Source organism: Mus pahari, chromosome 6, assembly GCF_900095145.1.
Source record: "Mus pahari chromosome 6, PAHARI_EIJ_v1.1, whole genome shotgun sequence".
Lineage (NCBI taxonomy): Eukaryota > Metazoa > Chordata > Mammalia > Rodentia > Muridae > Mus > Mus pahari.
Window position 1 is genome coordinate 106,735,090 of NC_034595.1, and position 20,414 is coordinate 106,755,503.

The window sequence follows — 20,414 nt, forward strand, 5'->3', positions numbered from 1 at the left end:
CTGGAACTCACTTTGTAGACCAGGCTGGCCTCGAACTCAGAAATCCACCTGCCTCTGCCTCCCAAGTGCTGGGATTAAAGGCGTGCGCCACCACCGCCCAGCTCAATTTTTCTCTTTTCTAAGTCTGTGTTGGTATAACATAGCTTCTGGACCATCTTCATGTGTCTTCCTCCTAGACTTTGTTTTGTTTTGATGTAATATGAGTGTTCCATCTGCACGTACCCCTGCATGCCAGGGTTAGGGCATCAGAGTCCAGTATAGCTACCAGTGTACAATTTAACTCAGAACTCCTGGAAGAGCAGATAGTGATCTTAAGAGATGAGCCATCTCTCCAGCCCTGAAACATTTTTATCTTCCTCTAGACAACATTCTTCTCTGCTAACTGACAATTCTTAGCCAGAATGTCCTCATTTCCCTGTTGCACATCTAATAGAACCTTCTCTGACTCTTCACTCTGCAGCGGCTCCAGAGCATTGGCAATTAATTTACACAAAGACCAAATCTTTAGGCATAGCTTCTCCTCTTTGATGATCTCACCTCTAACCTCTTAACACTTGTTTCGACACCATCAATTTTATTTATTTATTATATGTAAGTGCACTGTAGCTGTCTTCAGACACTCCAGAAGAGGGAGTCAGATCTTGTGAAGGATGGTTGTGAGCCACCATGTGGTTGCTGGGATTTGAACTCTGCACCTTTGGAAGAGCAGTTGGGTGCTCTTACCCACTGAGCCATCTCACCAGCCCAGACACTGTCAATTTTAATTGAACGTGAGCTGCCTAAAAGCAATAGTAATGTCACTTGATTAGTACTGAAAGTTCTGTGAGCCATTTTTCTTTTACTTTTCTCCATTCTCCATTACCTTTTTTTTTACTTTTAAGATTTATTTATTATTATATCTAAGTACACTGTAGCTGTCTTCAGATGCACCAGAAAAGGGCATCAGATCCCATTACAGATGGTTGTGAGCCAGCCACCATGTGGTTGCTGGGATTTGAACTCAGGACCTTCAGAAGAGCAGTCAGTGCTCTTAGCCACTGAGCCATCTCTCCAGCCCTCTCCATTTCCTTTAAACAAGCATTTTAGCAACTGCACATGGCGCTGCTCCTGAGATGGGAAGTTCCCCCATGTTTCTACCAAATCCTGGAGTCTTGCTTACTTGTGAGTGTCCTTTACTTTTAGTCCTGGAGTATTCTGGTCCCCTCTTCAAACCCCATGCACTGGACACCAAATGCTGGTAAATTGTTTAACATGGGATGAAGCCTTGAAGGAGCAGGGCAATCAGCCTCTGTGGACTGAGCCCTGGAACAGCCTCTACAGAAGTGTTTTTATTGATTGTTACACAAAAGGTATCTTTAGCAAGTTAATACCAGATCCTTTGATCTGATCTGGGAGTTGTCTGAAGAAACACATTACCTAAGCAATTATCAGCCATGGTTTGCCAGAAATGTCTTGTTACTGAAGTCATGCAAAGGTTTTGAATCTTCTATAGGAAAAGCAACTCCATAAATCTCAGATAACAATCACTGATTATTTACAAAGTCTAGGTATGCCATCACTCAAGAGATTATGTCAGGTAACAATGGCTTTATTAAGTTTTCAACTATAGCCGGACAGTGGTGGCACATGCTTGCTTGCTTGCTTTTCTTTCTTTCTTTCTTTCTTTCTTTCTTTCTTTCTTTCTTTCTTTCTTTCTTTCTTTCTTTCTTTCTTTCTCTCTCTCTATTTATTTATTTATTTATTTATTTATTTATTTATTTATTTATTTATTTAGACAGGGTTTCTCTGTGTAGCCCTGGTTGTGTACCACCATCTCCCGGCTGGCACACGCTTTTAATCCCAGCACTTAGGAAGCAGAGGCAGGCAGATTTCTGAGTTTGAGGCCAGCCTGGTCTACAGAGTGAGTTCCAGGACAGCCAGGGCTACACAGAGAAACCCTGTCTTGAAAAACAAAAATAAAATAATTCAGCTATAGTTGCAAGCTTGCTTAACTAGTACAAAACCCTGGGCTTGATCCCTAGCCCTGCATAAGCTAGGTATGGTGGTCCATGGTTATAATTCTAGCACTTTGGAGGCACAGGCAGGATTATCAACATTATAGGATTATCCTGAGCTATAGAGTGAATTTGAGACTGACTGGGTTATTTGGAAAGAACAAAAAACAAAAAACCTTATAATGTAAAATAATGGCTGTAGAGAAGGCTTGCTGTCTCTCTTCCAGAGGATCTAAGTTTAGTTCCTAGCACCCACGCTGTAAGGCTCACAACCATACTGTATGGCTCATAACTCTTGCTCCAATGCCCTTTTCAGGCCATATTCATTGTATGTATGTACACCAAGTTCAATAGACCTATTAATTTTAAAAAAAATAAAAAAAATAAAATGGGCAATGTTCAACAAGCTTCACAGCTGTGTTTTAGGATAAGATGCACTGGCTCAAGCCCTCCACCATCAGGCTTAAGTAAAGCAGGTACCCTGACTGGTACAAACCAGTCAGCATTTGGTTTCTGTGGCCCAGTACTAGGGTCACAACCTAGGCTGCAATAGGCAGGCCCCAGGGTGGGGCCACCTCTTGCCATTCACACTTTTAAATTCATCTTTATACTCTAAAGAAAACAATATACACAGACTCTTGCCCCCAAATCTTCTCTCAGTGAGTGATCTTTCTTTTTTTTTCTCTTAAGGTTTTACTATGTTGACCTATGTTACTAGGTTATCCTAGAACTTAGAGATCACTTCCCTGTGCTTTCTGATTGGGAACAAACTAAAATCCTATGGAAGAATAGGAAGTACTCTTTTTACCACCGAGCCATCAGCCCCAGCAGTGCTTTTTTTTCTTAGATTTTTATGAAGGGTTGACCTTTGCAATTTCAGATCTGCCTTGGCAAGGTTAGCTTACAGTAGCAGTACAATGTCATGGTGTCGTGGCTTTGTACCTGTGTTTTATTGCCACCATGGCCAAGCAGCTACCCTGCCCTGGTTGGGCATGTTCTATTTTGGCCTGGCGCCTGTTGAGATAACAGGGATCTTTTGTTTTTTTTGAGACAGGGTTTCTCTGTGTAGCCCTTGCTGTCCTAGAACTCAATCTGTAGACCAGGCTGGCCTCCCATCTGCCTGTCTCCCAAGTGCTGGGATTAAAGGTGTGGGCGGGCCACCACCACCCAGGAAAGTATAGGTATCTTACCAAGGTTTGCTTTACCTACCTCCTGGAAGACTAGAAACGTGCTAGTTCCTGGGATTGGGTAAGGAGGATGCTTTGGTTGATCTGTTTCCAAAACTGTTTCCAATTGCCCTTTCTCTTATTGGTCCCTGACTCTACAAAGCCCTGTCCTGATATGGGTTGTTGTGAACATGACCACTTCTGGATTTATTTATTTTTATTCATCTCCTTGAACCTTTAGTTAGATAATCCAAGGAGAAAAACATCAAATAAAAGCTGGCCATGTTGAGGACTGGGAGCACAAGGTCAAGGCTGGAATCTAGAGAACACCATTTGCCTTTTGGGGCTAAACCCAGGGCGAGAGCCTGAACTAAAAGAAGAGACTAATGTGCATGAACCTTCCTGTTTGGGCTAGTGCAATGGGTAAGTGCTTGCCACATAAACCTGACAACTTGAATGAGATCCCTGGAATTTACTTCCTTAAATGTGGAAGAAGAGAACTGAGTCCATGTGTGCTGTGGCATATGCACGTGCACATTGTGCCTCCCCTCTCGAAACATCATTAGAAAAGACAAATATCTCCAGCATCCCCTCTGAAAGGTAGGGTACTTGCAACATCACTTTGTGACCTCAGTTACAGAGCTGGGACTACAGCCTGCAATTTCTGCCCTCTTACTGGTTTATGTAACTTTTAGCTAGGTTAATGCCTGGGAATGAGATACTTGGCCACTTTGTGTTAAGAATCCACAGAAATCCCTCATGCAAGGCATACGTAATTTCTCAAATGAAGGAGAACCCTAGTCTTGCATGAGCCCTAAAGCTGGCACCCCTGTCCATCGGAGCCAGCAGGACTTTCTGGTCCACACTGAGTCTTGCCAAGGGAAGCCCAGCTATATTCTGAAGAAGCTGCTTTTAAGTTTTTGGATAAAAATTAACGTGTGTGTGAGGATATTTAAATTTTTCCTCAAGGTACACTAAAGAATTCAGGACCTTTTTCACTTGAGATTAGCAGCGAGAAGTGGTTGTCAGGTGAAAAAGGTAGGACCGCGGAGCAGGAACAGGGCGGGGTTCCTGAGGCCTCAAGAAGCTGAGAGCCCCATTCTGCAACCAGCCTATCCCACAGGACTATTAAACGACCTGCTGTCTTAACAGGAGGAGCTCTCCATGTCACTTCCGCAGTCCTACGGTCCATGGCGGTACCCGGAGGCTAACTGGCTTGGGAGAGACGAAAGGAAAAAAAAATACTGTTAAAGTCCACGTGTACGCAAAGAGCACTGTCCGGGATTGTGGGTGGATGTAGGGTTTGGTTACTTTTTATCCGGAACTTAGGTGCTGCGGGACAAAGGCGGCTGAGGGAGCGTTCCCTCTAACCGGAAACGATCGCTTTCAGGCACTCAAGGATCCTGTTAGCGCAGAACCGGGCGCCAGAGGGCGCTGGGTAGGAGCAGGGACCGGAAGTGGTCGTGGGCAGAGGCGAAATGATCAGTCCTAACTTCCGGGATTCGGTAGGCCTGCTGGGGAGCTTAAATAATGAGAGGCGGCGGGGCTCGCTTGGCCTGCGTTTGTTTGGTGCGTGCGAGCGTCGATTTTGTCCTGCGCTGAGGGTTTTGGTGCCTGAGCAGAAACAGTGGGTGGACGGCTTACAGGGATCACGCTGGTGGAGATAAGTAGGGACAGGATTTGAGCTAAGAGCGACTTTTGAAGATGTCTCCTTATTGCTGGTCAGGGGGACCCAGGGTGATGGGATTTGTGAGGCATGCGGCCTGGCCAGTCGGCGACGGCTGAGAGACTGTCCGTCGCCGCCTCTGCGTGACCTCAACTGGTACCTGTATTCTAGCTTTGAGCACTGCCGCCCGACCAACAGCTCACCATGTTCCTGGCGCGCCTGACTTCACCGCTGGTCAGGACTGTTGTTCCCTGGGCAGGTAAGACGCCCTTGGACGCGGAATCCACACCTAGGTTGGGGATGGGAATCATAGCGGCCCAGCTCGCCTTCAGTAGTCTTATGTCGCTACTGGAAATAAGAGCCTGGACACAAACTTTTTCCTGCGAACTTCCATGTAGTATGTGGGGGTACATCACAACTCCAGACCGAAGAATAAGGTGCAAGCCTTACCGTTTGGGTGTACGTGTTGCCCTAGCCTGGGTAGTAGTGGTGTTCTGATCTGGTGTGGTCTCACTAGTACCAACTGTGTTGTTTCCCCAGGTTTCAGTCGTTCCTGCCCTGGCTCCGGGGTGATTGGCAGCTATGCTTTTCGACCCCTTTACAGTTTGCAGCCTGGAAGCCCAAGTCGGGCTGCCTCCCTCCCTGGTAAGAGGGCCCAGTTAGAGCTTGAGGAGTTCCTGGTCCCCAGGAAGATGGCCATCAGTCCTCTAGAGAGCTGGCTGACTGTTCAATACTTATTGCCCAGACTGAATGTTGAGGTCCCAGTGACTCTGACTTCCTCCCGACTCTACGAATGTCCACCTAGGCAGGGGGAGGAGGAAGTCCAGGAGGGAGTCAGGGAAGTCTGGGATGCTACTCCAATGCAGTGCAAAAATGTGCTGAAGATCCGAAGGCGAAAGATGAACCACCACAAGTACCGTAAACTGGTCAAAAGGACACGGTTTCTACGTCGTAAAGTCCGGGAAGGACGTTTGAAGAAGAAGCAGGTGAATATGGGTACTCCCTTGGACCTAGACTGACAGTGGTTAAGAGTGTTTGGCTTTGCTCATTATAAGTTGGTTGTCTCCTCTGCCCTTGCAGATCAAATTTGAGAAAGACTTGAAGCGCATCTGGCTTAAGGCAGGCCTGAAGGAAGCCCCTGAGAACTGGCAGACACCGAAGATCTACATGAAGAACAAATAAGTCTGCGCTCCTGTCCCTCTGGCTCTCTTGCTGCTTCTGACCCATTATAATAAATATTGGAAGGACTCAATTATTCTAGGCCGGCCTAGAGTTTCTTTGGCTTGGTGTGAGATCTCTTCAGGTAAAACCGGACTCTGTCACAGGAACCCAGGGCCCCAAGTGTGCCTAATGGTCCTTGACCTCCAGCCTGACTAATCTGCCTCATTTAGAGATGTGTGCTCTGGGACCACTGTGAACAGCTCCAGGGAGGTGGACTTGAATGTGAATACTGGTGGCTGGGTGTCCTGGGTGTCCTGGAGCTGAGGGGTTCCTGGGTTAAGGAGAGTACTGATCAGATTACGGGGTAAGAGATGATCTGTGAGGACTCAGGAGGGAGCAGAAAAGGGAAGCTCGGCTGTCTCGAGATGGCACATGGTCCTCTATAGTTGATGAGCCATTTAAGTTGCCCTCTTGGCTGGTGTGGTCTCATCTTGTGTGTCGCTCATCACAGGGACAGGGTATTGGTGTGGGTCGCCAGCATTCCCAGATGTCCCAGCTTCTGCTTGGCTCCTCAGCCAGCTCTGTGTTCTGGAGTCCTCAGTGTGGGTGGGAGCATTAATCAGGAAGGTTACCTGGATGGTATGTTTTGGTAAGTTCAGTGTTGACATCTTACTACTGAAGATGCTGTTTAGAGTCTAACTTGAGGAAGAGACCCTCATGATTCCAGTATCCCTGCATCAAGAGGAATGTATGTTCTGAATAGTTGAGGACCTGGAAGGACCCTGACCTTGTATACCAAGTTATGAGGGAGCTAGGAATAAGCTTGGGAAGCTGAACAGTGTATCTGTTAGGCCATGTGGGCCCTCATGAACCCTGCTCTTTGATATCACCTGAATTAATAAATCTAGGCTAGCCTAGATGATATTGATAACCAGATGTCCCTTGGGATTCCAACTGGGCCCCTGACCAATGAATGTAAATCAGTGAACAGGTTTCTAAAGGCAGGGTCCAAAAAGGGCCTTGTGCTCACTGCTGAAAAATTGAAGCTGATTGGATGGAGCACTAAAGCTAAAAACCTCTAATGTAGTTGTGCTTTTACTAGTGACCATAAGGGGGCAGCAACCAGGCTCTTGGCATCCCATAGTTCCTGGCAGAGGACCAGAGCAGCTGGCTGAGGCTCCTTTCCAGGCTCCCCAGCTGTGGGACTTACTCTTCCTGAGTCTGGGTCTCCTGTGGCTAGTGGAACATGGGTCCTAGGGCCAGAGCCTCAAAGATGGAGCCTTGTCGAAGTGGAGCATTCTCTCTCTGATCTAGTTATGGCCAAGTCTAGCCCCTTAGCTCCCTGCATTCTGCTGGCACTTTTTTTTTTTTTTTTTGGCTGTCCACAGCTGCTCCTGGTATTTCCTTCCAGCCCTGCCCAGGAGCTGCCCTGTGGCTCACCCCACACTTCCTTTTAGAGGAAAAATGGGATTTTAATTCTCCTGTCTGGAGCTAAGCACCCAGATGTTAGAAGAGAGTGCTCTGGGACCACTGTGAACTGCTCCAGGGAGGTGGGCTTCAATGTAAATACTGATGGTAGAGTGGCCTGAGTGGCCCAGGCCCAGGTGCTTCAGCTACCATGCTGGCTTCCACACAGTGTGCCAGCTGGAAAAGAAAAGGCTCTTGGCTATTCCACCTCATAGTTCCTACAGAATAATAGGCAGTTTTTGTTTTGTTTTTTGGGGTTTTTATTTTATTTAAGATTTATTGATTTATTATATATAAGTATACTGTAGCTGTCTTAGACACATCAGAAGAGGGCATTGGATCTCATTACAGGTGGTTGCTGGGATTTGAACTCAGGACCTCTGAAAGAGCAGTCAGTGCTCTTAACCACTGAGCCATCTCTCCAGCCCCGTTTTGTTTTATGAAACAGGGTCTCTATGTAGTCCTGGCTGTCCTGGAACTATGTAAACTAGGCTAGCTTCAACCTCAGATCATCATGCCTTTGCCTCCCAAGTGCTAGGATTAAAGTCATGCACCATCCTGTCTGCTCATGGGCAGTGTTTTTTTTGTTTTGTTTTGTTTTTTTATTATATGTAAGTACACTGTAGCTGTCTTCAGACACTCCAGAAGAGAGCGTCATATCTTGTTACGGATGGTTATGAGCTATCATGTGGTTGCTGGGATTTGAACTCTGGACCTTCGGAAGAGCAGTGGGGTGCTCTTACCCACTGAGCCATCTCACCAGCCTATGGGCAGTGGTTCTTAACATGGCCTGAATCTTCTAGAGACATTTTTAGTTGTTAGAATGGGTATCAGAGACAACAGATTTTGCTGGATTCCTTCAAGACAGGAACACCTGACTAACACACATCCTACACATAGAGTCAGTCCTGAGGATGAGATTCTTAATCCCCTACCCAACCAAAATCTCAGCAGACAATTTGAGGATTATATTTTTATCTTTGCACCACCTCCCAGGTCACAAGTAGCTATCCTTTCTTTCCTATAAGACCTCTATCCTGCCTTCTACCTGTGGGACACATAGCCCCTTGGTATCTCCCTGTTCTAGGAAAATGCTAAGAGGGGAGGCTTGTGATTAGGTTCTGCTCCCAACTGCTCATCCTAGCATAGTCAGAGTTCAGATTCCCGCCAGGCCAGGATTAGTAAGAGTGGTCTTCAAACCATGTTCGGTACCTACCCCACCTCTTGTTTGGGGGGGGGGGGGGCAGGGCTCTTCTGTGTAGCCCTGACTGTCCTGGAACTCACTCTGTAGACCAGGCTGGCCTCGAACTCAGAAATCTGCCTGCCTCTGCCTCCTGAGTGCTGAGATTAAAGGCGTGCGCCACCACGCCCAGCTGGGTACTCCAGCTCTTATGCCAAGACTAAAAGCTAATAACTACCTCCGTGTGGTCTTTGGAGAGCTTATCCCCACCACATGCCTGCTCAGCCAGCATATTTAATTTCCTAGTTTATCTCTTAACCAGTAAATGTTCAGGGTCTCTACAGGAGGCCAGGGCATTGTACATGTGTACAGCTGTATGAAGCAAGCCTGATCCTCCAATGTAGGGGGAGGAGGGTCCCGTTGAATTAGCCCTGGCAAGGACATGGACTAGGGTTAGGACTGGAGTTGGGAAAATATCTCTGTCTAGGACCGATGTTGCTGCTTGGGTGGGCTTTCTCCAACCTGCTTTTACTGGAACTGAGCAGTCCTAAGTGTAGGACTACAGAATCCCAGATCAAGACGCCTAGGAAGGGTTGGGTCCTCATAAATGCAGCTTGGGGTTTGGAGGAGCAGTACTGATTCCTAGCATTGTACACTCAAGTACAGGCTGAAGCTGTAAACTCAGTTGGTAGGTGTTTGCCAAGCATACACAAAGCCCTGAATCTAAGACTCAGCATTCAAAGGATAGATTAGAAATTTATGATTGCCAGGTGTGGGAGGCAGAGGCAGGCTGATCTCTTGAATTTGAGGTCAGCCTGGTCTATAGAGTGAGTTCTAGCACAGCTAGGGATACACAGAGAAAGCCTGACTATAAACAAAAGTTCAAGGTTATCCTTGGCTATATAGTGAGTTCAAGGGCAAAGCAGGCTTAGAAGGGACCCTGTTTTTTTTGTTTGTTTGTTTTGGTTTTTTTTTTTGGATACAGTATTTTAGCCCAGGCTGGGCTTGAACTCACAGAGATTTGCCTCCCAAGCACTGTTATTAAAAGTTTGTGCCATCATATCCAGTACTTTTAAAATTATGCTCATCTCTCCTTTTTTTAAACATTTATTTTATGCATATGAGTACACCACCATTGCTCTCTTCAGACAATCCAGAAAAGGGCATCAGAGACCCCATTACAGAGGGTTGTGAGACACCATGTGGTTGCTAGGAATTGAACTCAGGACCTCTGGAAGAGCAGTCAGTGCTCTTAACTGCTGAGCCATCTCTCCAGCCCAATCTCAATTTTTTTTTAAATATTTATTTATTTATTATATGTAAGTACACTGTAGCTATCTTCAGACACTCCAGAAGAGGGCATCAGATTTCGTTATGGATGGTTGTGAGCCACCATGTGGTTGCTGGGATTTGAACTCAGGACCTTTGGAAGAGCAGTCAGTGCTCTTAACCACTGAGCCATCTCACCAGCCCCCCCCCACCCAATCTCAATCCCTAGCCAGATGGCCCAGACCTATTCTTGTGGCATTTATTTTATGACAGGTTCTTTTTACTAATGGTGATCTCCTGCCTCAACCTCTTGAATGCTGGGGTAACAGGCATGTGCCACCATGCCCATCCCACTTCTGTTATTTAGAAATGATATAAGAGGCGGTCTAGTGGCTGAGTGTTTGCTGCTCTTCCAGAGGACCCAGGTTTGGTTCCCAGCACCGAAAGGTGGCTAACAACTACCTGTAGCTCCAGTTCCAGAGAATCTGATGCCCTCTTCTGGCCTCTGAGTGCACTTCACATAGTACATAGACATACATGCAGGTGAGACACACACACACCATAAATATTTTTTAAATGATCATAAGCCAGGTGTAGTGGTGCATGACCTTAATCCTAGTACTTGGTAAGTAGATGCAGGTGGATCTCAGTAAATTGGAGTCCAGTCTGGTCTACATAGTGAATTCCATAGCACCCAAGGCTATGTAGAGACCCTTTCTACATACATACATACATACATACATCGATTATAAAAGCTAAGTATGCTGGTCTATCAATAGGGCAGGGACTGGTACATCTGTCTAATTTAGCATTAAATCTTGAGTGCTTGGTATATAGTGGGTGTTTGGTAAATGCTGGATAAAGACCAATGTGGGTCTTTATGGGTGGATGAGTAACAGTGGATGCATAAGCAACTCAGTTTGTGCCTGTGTCTGATCTGATTATATTACTTTGACCTTCTTTTAAGAAGCCTGTGGTGGGGGAGTTGGGCTTGACTGAGTCTCTGGTCCTGTGGTTTTTTGCCCCAATGAGTCGGGCTGCCTGGAATGTCCAAATCACCCGGAATAGGAGCCAACATCAGATTCTTAGTCTTTGTGCCTAGTGGGCTGGCTGATACCCCTTGTCTGGCCACACCCTGAAGCCCTAGGTCTAGGGCTCTGGATTGGCTGAGACTTGGACATGAGGTCAGTGGTTTTGCTTTGTCCTAATCTGTTTTCTTCCTAAAGGGACAAAGATTCTAGGTGGGTCTGGGAAGCAAGGGACAAGGGGAAGGGAGCCAGGGGTTCCACAGCGTACATAGGGAAGGAGCCGGAGTAACTATGGGAGGGGCAGGTGGCTTGGTTAGCAGCCCGAGCTGCCTGCTTGGCTCCAGTTTTCATCTGTGGCTATTTCCTGCTTAAGGATGTGGTGAAGGGGGGTGGAGGGGTAGTTGGAGGAGGGCAAACAGACTTCTGCTATCCATCATGACTCCTCTGGCCTGAAGCAGAGGATAGGATGGGGGGGAAGGTGTTGGGTCCACATGAGTGTCTCTGGGGAGTGGCCCACAGGTATATCAGCATCTGGCCTGTAACCTGAAAGTAGGTTACTGGGATTTACAGTTTCTAGTGTTCCTCAAAGCCCAAGTGGAGCCCTGAGATCAAGGAGTCTGTAGACTAGAGACTACTGTGAGTAGAGGTAACTCTTCCTGGAAATATGTCCCCTCGAATATTTAGGATCCAGCCTGGACCAGCTCTGTGTCCATCTATCACTTTCTGAATACTTTCCCACCATGATAAGAAACAGGATAAATGACAGCCAGGGACAACCATGGGAGAGTGGAGGGGGAGACAGAGATCAGAGGCAGAGGTCAAGCTGGAGAGTGTGGGGCAGAGGCAGACACTGCAGCAAATAAGGCAACACCATTTAGAAAAACACGAGGGGAAGCCAGAGAGGGACTGGGGGTGGCCTGCTGGGTAGAACTTGGTTTTTTGGGGTTTTTTTGTTTTTTTTTTTGTTGTTGTTGTTGTTGTTGTTGTTTTCCAGAATAAAAGTCCCAGGGAAAAGCTGGGGGCCAAGTTCATGCTCTGCCTGGCCCAGATCCTGGAGAGGAGATGGCTCCCTTAAGTCTGGAGGGGCTTCCTATAGCCTCACAGCTGGTCCTCCCTGTTGTCCCCTCCCCACCCCCAAGAGCCAGCTAGGCTGAGGTCCTGGCTTGGCTGAGGACTTGGGGACCCCACCCCAAGCCCAGGGATAGGGCCTGTACTGATTATATCCAAACAGGAGGCCTAGACTAGTTAAGGGTTTCTGTGGTTTTCTTGGATTCTTTTCCTTTCTTGTTCTGAGGTTTGTTTAACTAGTAGGAGCAGGCTGGTACACAGTGCTACTCTGTTATTTCCCATTTGTTTATATGACTCTGTTTTCCCAGGGCTTCAAATTTGTGCTTTCTGTTGAGAGAGTTCCACTCCCTTCTTCTCCAAGTGGAGGTTTCCCAGATCACAGTAATCCAGTCAGGACTCTAGGGTTTGCCTTAAGAAGGTGGACAGCACCAGTCATCAGGTCATGAAGGAAAGTCTGACCACGCTCACACTCAGTCCTCAGTCCCCAGAGTTGCTATCGCTCACTTCCCTGATTGTTGTCTGTTCTGTTTGAGAAGGGTAACATCATGTGTAGCTGTGGCTGGTCTGAAACTCACTGTGAAGATCAGGCTTGCCTCAAACTCAGCAATTCACCCGCCTCTGTCTCCCAAGTGCTGAATTAAGGGTGTGGGCCAACATGCCTGACTGGATGCTTAGCTGCTCCTGCTCCTAAAGATAACTGGACAACATTGCCATCATGTTGTCCCCAGGGAGCCCACTATGGTCCCAGAGAAAGGCGTAGTAAAATCACCCTCAGTCAAAGTGCAATCAGAAGACACCGGACCAGGCAGGGAGAATACAAGGACGGGAAAGCAGCTCAGGTTCTCTGACCTGGCTGATCACATAGGAGAATGTCAGCGCAGGGGATACAGATCATTCACCCTCAAACACCAGTTCTGTTGAAACTCAGGAAGTTTACCAGATGCTTGGCACCCAGATGGCCTCAGGAATCTTCACATCCAGGCCTCATCTTCTGTCCCAGGACTGAGCTACTGCCCCTCCCCAAGACTGACCAGTGACTGGCCGAGCCTCTACTCAGACCCTCCCACCAACTGGGCCCGGACAGGGTGTTTGCAGCATTATAGGCCAGTCAAGATGGGGGAGGCCAAGCAGTCGAGCAGCGCAGTGGGCGGGGCACAGACCCGGCCCAGGGCTCCGTGATGTCAGCGGGTGCTGGCAGGGAGAGGGGGTCGGCTGTTTTTCTGGAGAGTTAGAGCTGAGTAAGACAAAGCACGTCCCCCGCAGGCGCCATGGAACTGCTATCCTGTGTCCTGCTGTGGAAACTGGTGCTTCTTCAGAGTGAGTGTGAGAGTGGGACTGGGTGTGGGGCAACGAGTGGGTGAACTGTCTGGGTTTAGGTTGGGAGGGTGGAGAAAAGGACTGGGCTGGGTGCTCAAAATAGCAATACGCTTAGAGCAATTCAGGAAGCCTTCAGGTACTCCAAAAGAAATCCCAGAGGGCTTTAGTGGGGAGGATGTGGCCAAGGGTGCCTTCTGTACCCACATGCTGTGTGGCTGGCTCCAGGGTCAACTGCTCAGGATGCAGTCCTCCTTGATGTGGGGAGGGAAGTCAACTGGGGCTGACAACTAAGGGGCTAGTAGAGTTTCCAGCCCCTTTTTCAGAGCCCCCAGGCCTGCCCACTCTGGCCTGCTGACCAGGCACATTTTTTCTTAAAAGCCTGGGGCCCTCAGCCACTTCTCCACAGTGGTATCTTGGGCCAGTGGTGTCAGATCAGGATTGACTCCCTGTGTCATCTGTTGGAACTGTGGGTCCCTGCTCTTGAGGAAGGCTAGCAGGGGAGCATACTGCACCTAGGATGTGTGTGTGTGTGTGTGTGTGTGTGTGTGTGTGTGTGTGTAGGGGTGGGGTGGGGGAGGGTACACGACAGAGCTATGAATGCCTGAGGTCTGAAAGTCCCTAAAAGCTCTGCACAGATGCACACACAGCTTCTGTTTGTCTCAGTGTCATGCTAGAACAGCTCGGGTGGACTTGTTGCTGCGATGTAGCCATGGCTACTTCAAGTTCACACTTTAGAACAAGCCTGCAAAGAGTCACATCCTTTCCTACTATTTGCTGCCAGATGTCTGGTTTCCCACTCACTGCTGCAGCTTCTCTCCCAGAACTTCTTAAGTGGGTAACATGGCAACAAACTGCCATGACTGCAGGAGGCCCCAAGTGGCCCTGGGGTGCAAAGGTGAAAAATACCTACAGCTTTATTCCTCCTCTTCTTCCAGGCTCTGCAGTCCTGTCCTCAGGTTAGTATCCCCTAATCAGCTGTGGGCCAGACCCCTTCAGGGTCCACTCCTCTCCTAATCCTGCCTTCTATCTTGACTTCTGCCACTGACTCCCCCTTCCTGACAAGGGCCTTTAGGGACCGCCGCAGCCAGCAACTCTCTGGTGTCTGAGTCTGTGGTGAGCTTGGCAGCCGGAACCCAGGCTGTGCTACGCTGCCAGAGCCCCCGCATGGTGTGGACCCAAGACCGGCTGCATGATCGCCAGCGCGTGGTCCACTGGGACCTCAGCGGTGGCCCGGACAGCCAACGGCGCCGACTTGTGGATATGTATTCGGCGGGTGAACAGCGCGTGTACGAGCCGCGCGATCGCGACCGCCTCCTGCTGTCGCCTTCTGCTTTCCACGACGGCAATTTCTCGCTGCTCATTCGCGGTACGCTTTAGAACCTTGGTGGGCTGAAACTTTGGCAGAAGTTGAAACCTTGACGGCAGGGGTGAGGGTGGGGTGGAGGAGTCGGGAGGTGTGGTGGGTAGCTGGAGGGAGCTGAGAGGCCTTCGAAAGGTGGGAGCCTTGGATGGGCGGGGCCATAGAGGGGATTGGAGGATTTTAGGGGAGGGGCCATAGAGAGGACCGGTCTCCTCAAGCTAAGGTTATCTTTTGACAAGCAGCTGTGGAGAGAGGCGATGAAGGGGTGTACACCTGCAATCTGCACCATCACTACTGCCACCTCGATGAGAGCCTGGCTGTGCGCCTCGAGGTTACAGATGATCGTGAGTGTGCCCCTTACTCTCCTCTGCTATTTCCATCGCTATCCTCCTTACCCCCTATTCCCACTCTTCCCCCTCCTCACCTCTGTGAGGTGATCTGACTGCCTTTCTCAATGCATCCGCAGCCCTATTAAGTCACGCATACTGGGACGGTGAGAAGGAAGTGTTGGTGGTGGCCCATGGCGCGCCTGCACTGATGACCTGCGTGAACCGTGCGCACGTGTGGACTGACCGCCATTTAGAGGAGGCGCAGCAGGTGGTCCATTGGGACCGGCAGCTACCTGGGGTGCCACACGACCGTGCTGACCGCTTGCTTGACCTGTATGCATCTGGCGAGCGCCGTGCCTATGGGCCACCCTTCCTGCGTGATCGCGTGTCAGTAAACACCAACGCTTTTGTACGCGGTGACTTCTCCCTACGCATAGATGAGCTGGAGCGGGCTGATGAGGGCATCTATTCCTGCCACCTGCACCATCACTACTGTGGCCTCCACGAGCGCCGAGTCTTCCACCTACACGTCACAGAGCCTGCCTTTGAGCCACCAGCTCGTGCTTCTCCTGGAAATGGGTCTGGTCACAACAGTGCTCCTAGCCCAGGTGTGTGTGTAGCCTGCTGGCCTGAGAAAGGGTCCTGTTGTGACCTAGATTGCTAAAGGTATTGCGGAGGCTTGCTTGCTTCCTTCCTTCCTTCCTCTCCTTTTCCTCCTCCTCTTCCTCCCTCCTTCTCTCTCTCTTTGCTTTTGTTTTTTGAGACAGGGTTTCTTCTAGGCTATCCTGGAACTAGCTCTGTATACCAGGCTGGGCTCAAACTCACAGAGATCCACCTGCCTCTGCCTCCTGAGTGATGAGATTAAAGGCATGTACCACCACCACCTGGCTTGCAGAGGTTTTCTGATATTTGCTACTTACATCTAGATCCCACCCTGGCCCGAGGCCACAGCATAATCAACGTCATTGTCCCAGAGGACCACACACATTTCTTCCAGCAACTGGGCTATGTGCTGGCCACGCTGCTGCTCTTTATCTTGCTGCTCATCACTGTAGTCCTGGCTACACGCCATCGTCACAGCGGAGGTGAGGCTGGACCCTTGGAACAGAGGGGCCCAGATTAACCGAGAACAGTGAGACCAACCCAATAACTCTCTTCACAGGATGCAAGACATCGGACAAAAAAGCTGGGAAGTCAAAGGGGTGAGTTTGCATGCCCAACTCTCCTCCCAGACCTGTCCTGCCCTGACCTCCTAAACTACTATCTTCCTTTAGGAAGGATGTGAACATGGTGGAGTTTGCTGTAGCCACAAGGGATCAGGCTCCATATAGGATGGAGGACATCCAGCTAGGTAGGGGTGAGGGCCACCAGGGTCCAGGGAAAGTACTTTTTGGAGTGGCACTTATTTTTTTTTTCCCAACCAGATTACAAAAACAACATCCTGAAGGAGAGGGCTGAGCTGGCCCACAGTCCCCTGCCTGCCAAGGATGTGGATCTGGATAAAGGTGAGCACTTTTACCTCCTCATCCCATATGAGACTCTACCTATTCCAGGGCCCCCTGCCATTTTCTTGAGAAGGCCTTGGGAAGTCATGCCAAATGTCTTCATTGACTTTCCCACTGGGATTAAGGGACAGAGAGCAGACATTAGCCATTTTCTTGGCTTCCAGAGTTCAGGAAGGAGTACTGCAAATAAATGGACCCTGAGCTTCTGGCTGGGCCAGCAGCTCTGTATCAAAGGACATCTCCCTGACCCTCCTGCGGTATTCCTGGCTCTTCTCAGCGGCTGGTCCGACTTACCTAGAAACTTGGCCTAAACTTGGCAGAGCAGCTGCCTGCACTTTGCTCTTCCTAGAATCACCACCCTCATCTTGGTGAGCAACTGTGGGTTCCCTAGGGACTCTGGTATAGTATGATGGCTGCCCTTCAATCACCTGTGCCCACTGGTGGTTGTACCCCCAACTTAAACACAACAAAGATCCCTTGTTAATAGCCACCAAATGCAAAGTCCCTCATGGCCTCTTACTGCTAGGGTCAGGAAGACACTTAAGAATTCCAGTTAAGACTCCCTAGCCACCAGTTAAACACATTAGCCATTGTCCTGGGGGTCTTCCTGAACTGCATTGTGCCTGTGTACTGCTCAGAGCCCTGATGTTATACATTCTGACTCATGTGCTCTCCTTGCTGCTTTGGGCAACTTGAGACTGGCCCAGGGCCCTTTCTCTGCTTCTGATTCCTTTCTGCCAAATGCCTCCCAAGAGCTGCACCAGCAGTTACTGGGTACCATATGACTCTTGGCCTTGACATCCCTGCCTAGGCTGGAGTCTGGGATTGGGGCTCCATTTGTCCTCTGTTTTAGCTGAAGATGGAGTGAAGATTTGGCTGAGTGGCCTGTGCTGTCACATCAAACAGCTTCTACTTGGGAAGTTTTCATGTGATAATAAAAGATACATCTGATTTTTAGTCTTGGACCTGCTGCTCTCCTTCTGTTCCGGGAGGGACACCCAGATGCTCCCATAACCTATCCCCTTTGAGTGGAAGGTCTGTGTTTATGTCCTTCTAGGATCAGATGTCCTATGACACAGGAACCTGTTTTCCACGGTGAAGGGCTTTCAGCTCCTTTTCTGAGTGTGTGTGTGTGTGTGTGTGTGTGTGTGTGTGTGTACAAGGAGGAGGTGGTATACAATGGTGAGAGGGAGGTTGGCCATAGAAGGAAATGCTGTTAGCCCAATTCTTTGAGAAGCGATGCTGAGATGAAGTAAAAGAAGAAGCAAAGATAGGCAGGCATGTTCCCCAAGGATACAAATCTGAAGAGATTTGGGCAGAAAGATCCCCAAGAGGCAAGCCTTGGTCAATAGGATCAGGTGTTGGTTTTCAGGTACTGTTCCCCCTGGGGATAGTTAAAACTAGGCACTGGCTGTGTGACCTCAGCAGACTCAGAGTTTTGTGAAAAAGAAGCTAAAAAAGGGCACAAACCTCTTTCCTCCCTCTCTCTTAAAAAAAAAAAAAAAGGGGGACTGGAGAAATGGTTCAGCAGTTAAGAGCACTGGCTACTCTTCCAGAGGACCCAGGTTCAATTCTCAGCACCCACAGGGCAGGTCACAGCTGTCTGTAACTCCTGCCCCACGGAGTTACATCCAACACCCTCACACAGACACTCATGTAAGCTAAACACCAGTGCACATAAAATAAAAATAAACCAAGTATAAAAAAAAGCCTTTAAAAATTTATCATTTTATGTATATGAATATTTCTGTCTGCCTGTATGTCTATGTACCTCATGTGTGCAGTGCCCCTGAAGGACAGAAGAAGGCTTTGAATTTCCTAGATCTGGAGTTACAGATGGTTGTGAGCAGCGTATGTGCTGAGAATTGAACCTGTATCCTCTGGAAGAGAAGCCAGTGTTCTTATCCACTGAGTCATCTCTATTTTAAACCCTCAAACCCCCACCTTTTAAACATTTATTAACTTATTTATATGTGTGTCTTTCTGAACATGCCCATCACGGTATTATGAAGGTTCAAGGCCAGCCTGGTCTACAAAGCAAGTTCCAGGACAGCCAAAGCTACACAGAGAAACTCTGTCTTGAAAAAAACAACAACAAAAAATGTTTGGGAGTTGATTCTCTCCTTAAACAATATGGGCTACCAGGAAACAAACACCTTTACTGACCCTCCCCCTTTTTTTCAAAAGACAGTATTTATTTATTTTTGTTTTTGTTTTGAGGCAAGGTCTTACTAGACAGCCCTAGCTAGGCTTAGAACTCACAGAGATCCACTTACCTCTGTCCTTCATCCTGGGATTGGATTAAGGCACATGTTATCACATCACATTTTTAATTAATAAAAATTTATTAATTTTTTCATTAACAGTTTGTGAATATAGATAAATGGATGTGGAGGTCAGGTGGTAACTTCCTCCAGTAGCCTTCAGCCTGCACTGTTTGGGTCCTGGGGTTCAAACTCATATTATCAGACATGGCAGCAGACACCTTCTCACTGGTCCAAGAATAGTGAGGGTAGGAAAGGATGGCAGTTACTCACAGGACCTCAGTGACCTGTTGAGGTGTGGCCTCTGGTCCCATCATAGATCACACTGCTACTGGACAAGGCTACTTCTGGAAAGGAACAGGCTCGCTCTGGCATCACATCCATCTCTTCTGCAGTGGAAACTGTCCCATCAGCGTCAGTACCATGACTCCTACCAAGCCTGGCTTCTAACTCCTTCTATAATTGGGCGTGTAGGGTGGGAATTAAGGGTATCTGGGTTATGGGGACCCCTTTATTTGAGTGCTTCTGACCCATAGACCAGTAGTAGCTTGTGTCAAGGGGCACTCAGAAAAGGGTCTGTCTTCCTTCTCCTATGGGCAGACCCTCTGAGGCCATCTTGCTGATTTCTTTCTTTCTTCTTCTTCTTCTTTTTTGTTTGGGGGGGGCGTTTGAGACAGGGTTTCTCTGTGTAGCCTTGGCTGTCCTGGAACTCATTCTGTAGACCAGGCTGGCCTCAAACTCAGAAATCCGCCTGCCTCTGCATCCCGAGTGCTGGGATTAAAGGCGTGCGCCACCACGCCCGGCTGCCTGGTTTCTTCAGGTTGCTTTTGTAGAGATTCAAGGAAGGCCAGCTGCTGGCAAAGGAAAGATAGGTTTCCAGGATATTCCAGGATAGCAATGGAAGTAAAGGGGAGAACTCTGCTTAGGTTGACTTCAGTGGCCTTTAGTATGCATTCAATGCCTACCTCTGGGTCCTCCAGGCAGTGATAAGATCTTTCCTTGTGCTGGCTTTGGGGATGGTCCCCCAGAGCAATAGGCACCCCTTTTCTCCATCAGTGATCAATATCCAATACCTTCCCCCATTCTTATTGACCAGTGAATTACTCCCTCTAATGGTCATAGGCCATCCTGGACTGAGGGGCGACCTGGTCTTCCTTGGTCTGAGGAGGATACCTGACACTGGATCTACAGTGTCCAGGGCGAAAATAGCTTTGACTTCAATTGCAGCCTGGGCCTTGCCTGGGCATCTGTGTGTATACCTGTGTCACTACTTGAATTTCTTGGAGATCCGATGGGACAAGACAGTGGGCATAATAAGCTCAGGGTTAGCGTGGGGGCACAGTGAGGCTCTTGCTGTTTGGGCTAGGCGTAGTTATCTTCAAATTTTTGTAGGGCGCCCGAAGCTGCTCGAGTGGACAGTGCCTCCACATTCTGAGCACCTAGAAAGAGAATCAGAACCGGCCTAGCCTAACGACACTCCTCTGCTTCCTGGCAGATCTTAGTGGCTCAAGGGGAGCGATCTTTCCAAGGTTTCTCTGTCTTTCTGGGGTCCAGCGTGCCCATCTGCCCACAAACCTCAGACCCAAATGCCTCAAGGATTGCAGCCTGTTGGGAATCTGGGCTCCACCCGAAGACAGTGC

The 20,414-nt window shown here is 48.7% G+C and overlaps 2 protein-coding genes across 7 annotated transcripts; both read left to right on the forward strand.

Annotated features, from left to right (window-relative positions):
• Window positions 1-4,270: 4,270 nt before the first annotated feature.
• Aurkaip1 (aurora kinase A interacting protein 1) lies at window positions 4,271-6,078 on the forward strand. 3 transcript variants are annotated; one of them, XM_021200777.1, is made up of 4 exons: window positions 4,271-4,729; window positions 4,998-5,085; window positions 5,367-5,812; window positions 5,907-6,078. In XM_021200777.1, the coding sequence occupies exons 2-4, from the start codon at window positions 5,031-5,033 to the stop codon at window positions 6,006-6,008; spliced, it is 603 nt and encodes a 200-aa protein (XP_021056436.1). In that variant the 5' UTR covers window positions 4,271-4,729; window positions 4,998-5,030; the 3' UTR covers window positions 6,009-6,078. The 3 variants fall into 3 exon arrangements, with proteins under 3 accessions (XP_021056436.1, XP_029395955.1, XP_029395954.1); XM_029540095.1 differs by having other exon boundaries at window positions 4,570-4,665; XM_029540094.1 differs by lacking the exon at window positions 4,271-4,729 and having other exon boundaries at window positions 4,738-5,085.
• A 7,027-nt stretch (window positions 6,079-13,105) lies between these two features.
• Mxra8 (matrix remodeling associated 8) lies at window positions 13,106-17,475 on the forward strand. Of its 4 annotated transcripts, none has more exons than XM_021200194.1 (10): window positions 13,106-13,316; window positions 14,252-14,272; window positions 14,380-14,682; window positions 14,919-15,020; window positions 15,143-15,613; window positions 15,932-16,090; window positions 16,168-16,207; window positions 16,280-16,356; window positions 16,430-16,510; window positions 16,675-17,475. In XM_021200194.1, the coding sequence occupies exons 1-10, from the start codon at window positions 13,268-13,270 to the stop codon at window positions 16,698-16,700; spliced, it is 1,329 nt and encodes a 442-aa protein (XP_021055853.1). In that variant the 5' UTR covers window positions 13,106-13,267; the 3' UTR covers window positions 16,701-17,475. The 4 variants fall into 4 exon arrangements, with proteins under 4 accessions (XP_021055853.1, XP_029395746.1, XP_029395747.1 ...); XM_029539886.1 differs by having other exon boundaries at window positions 13,131-13,322; window positions 16,675-17,467; XM_029539887.1 differs by having other exon boundaries at window positions 13,131-13,322; window positions 14,389-14,682; window positions 16,675-17,467.
• The last annotated feature ends 2,939 nt before the right edge of the window (window positions 17,476-20,414 follow it).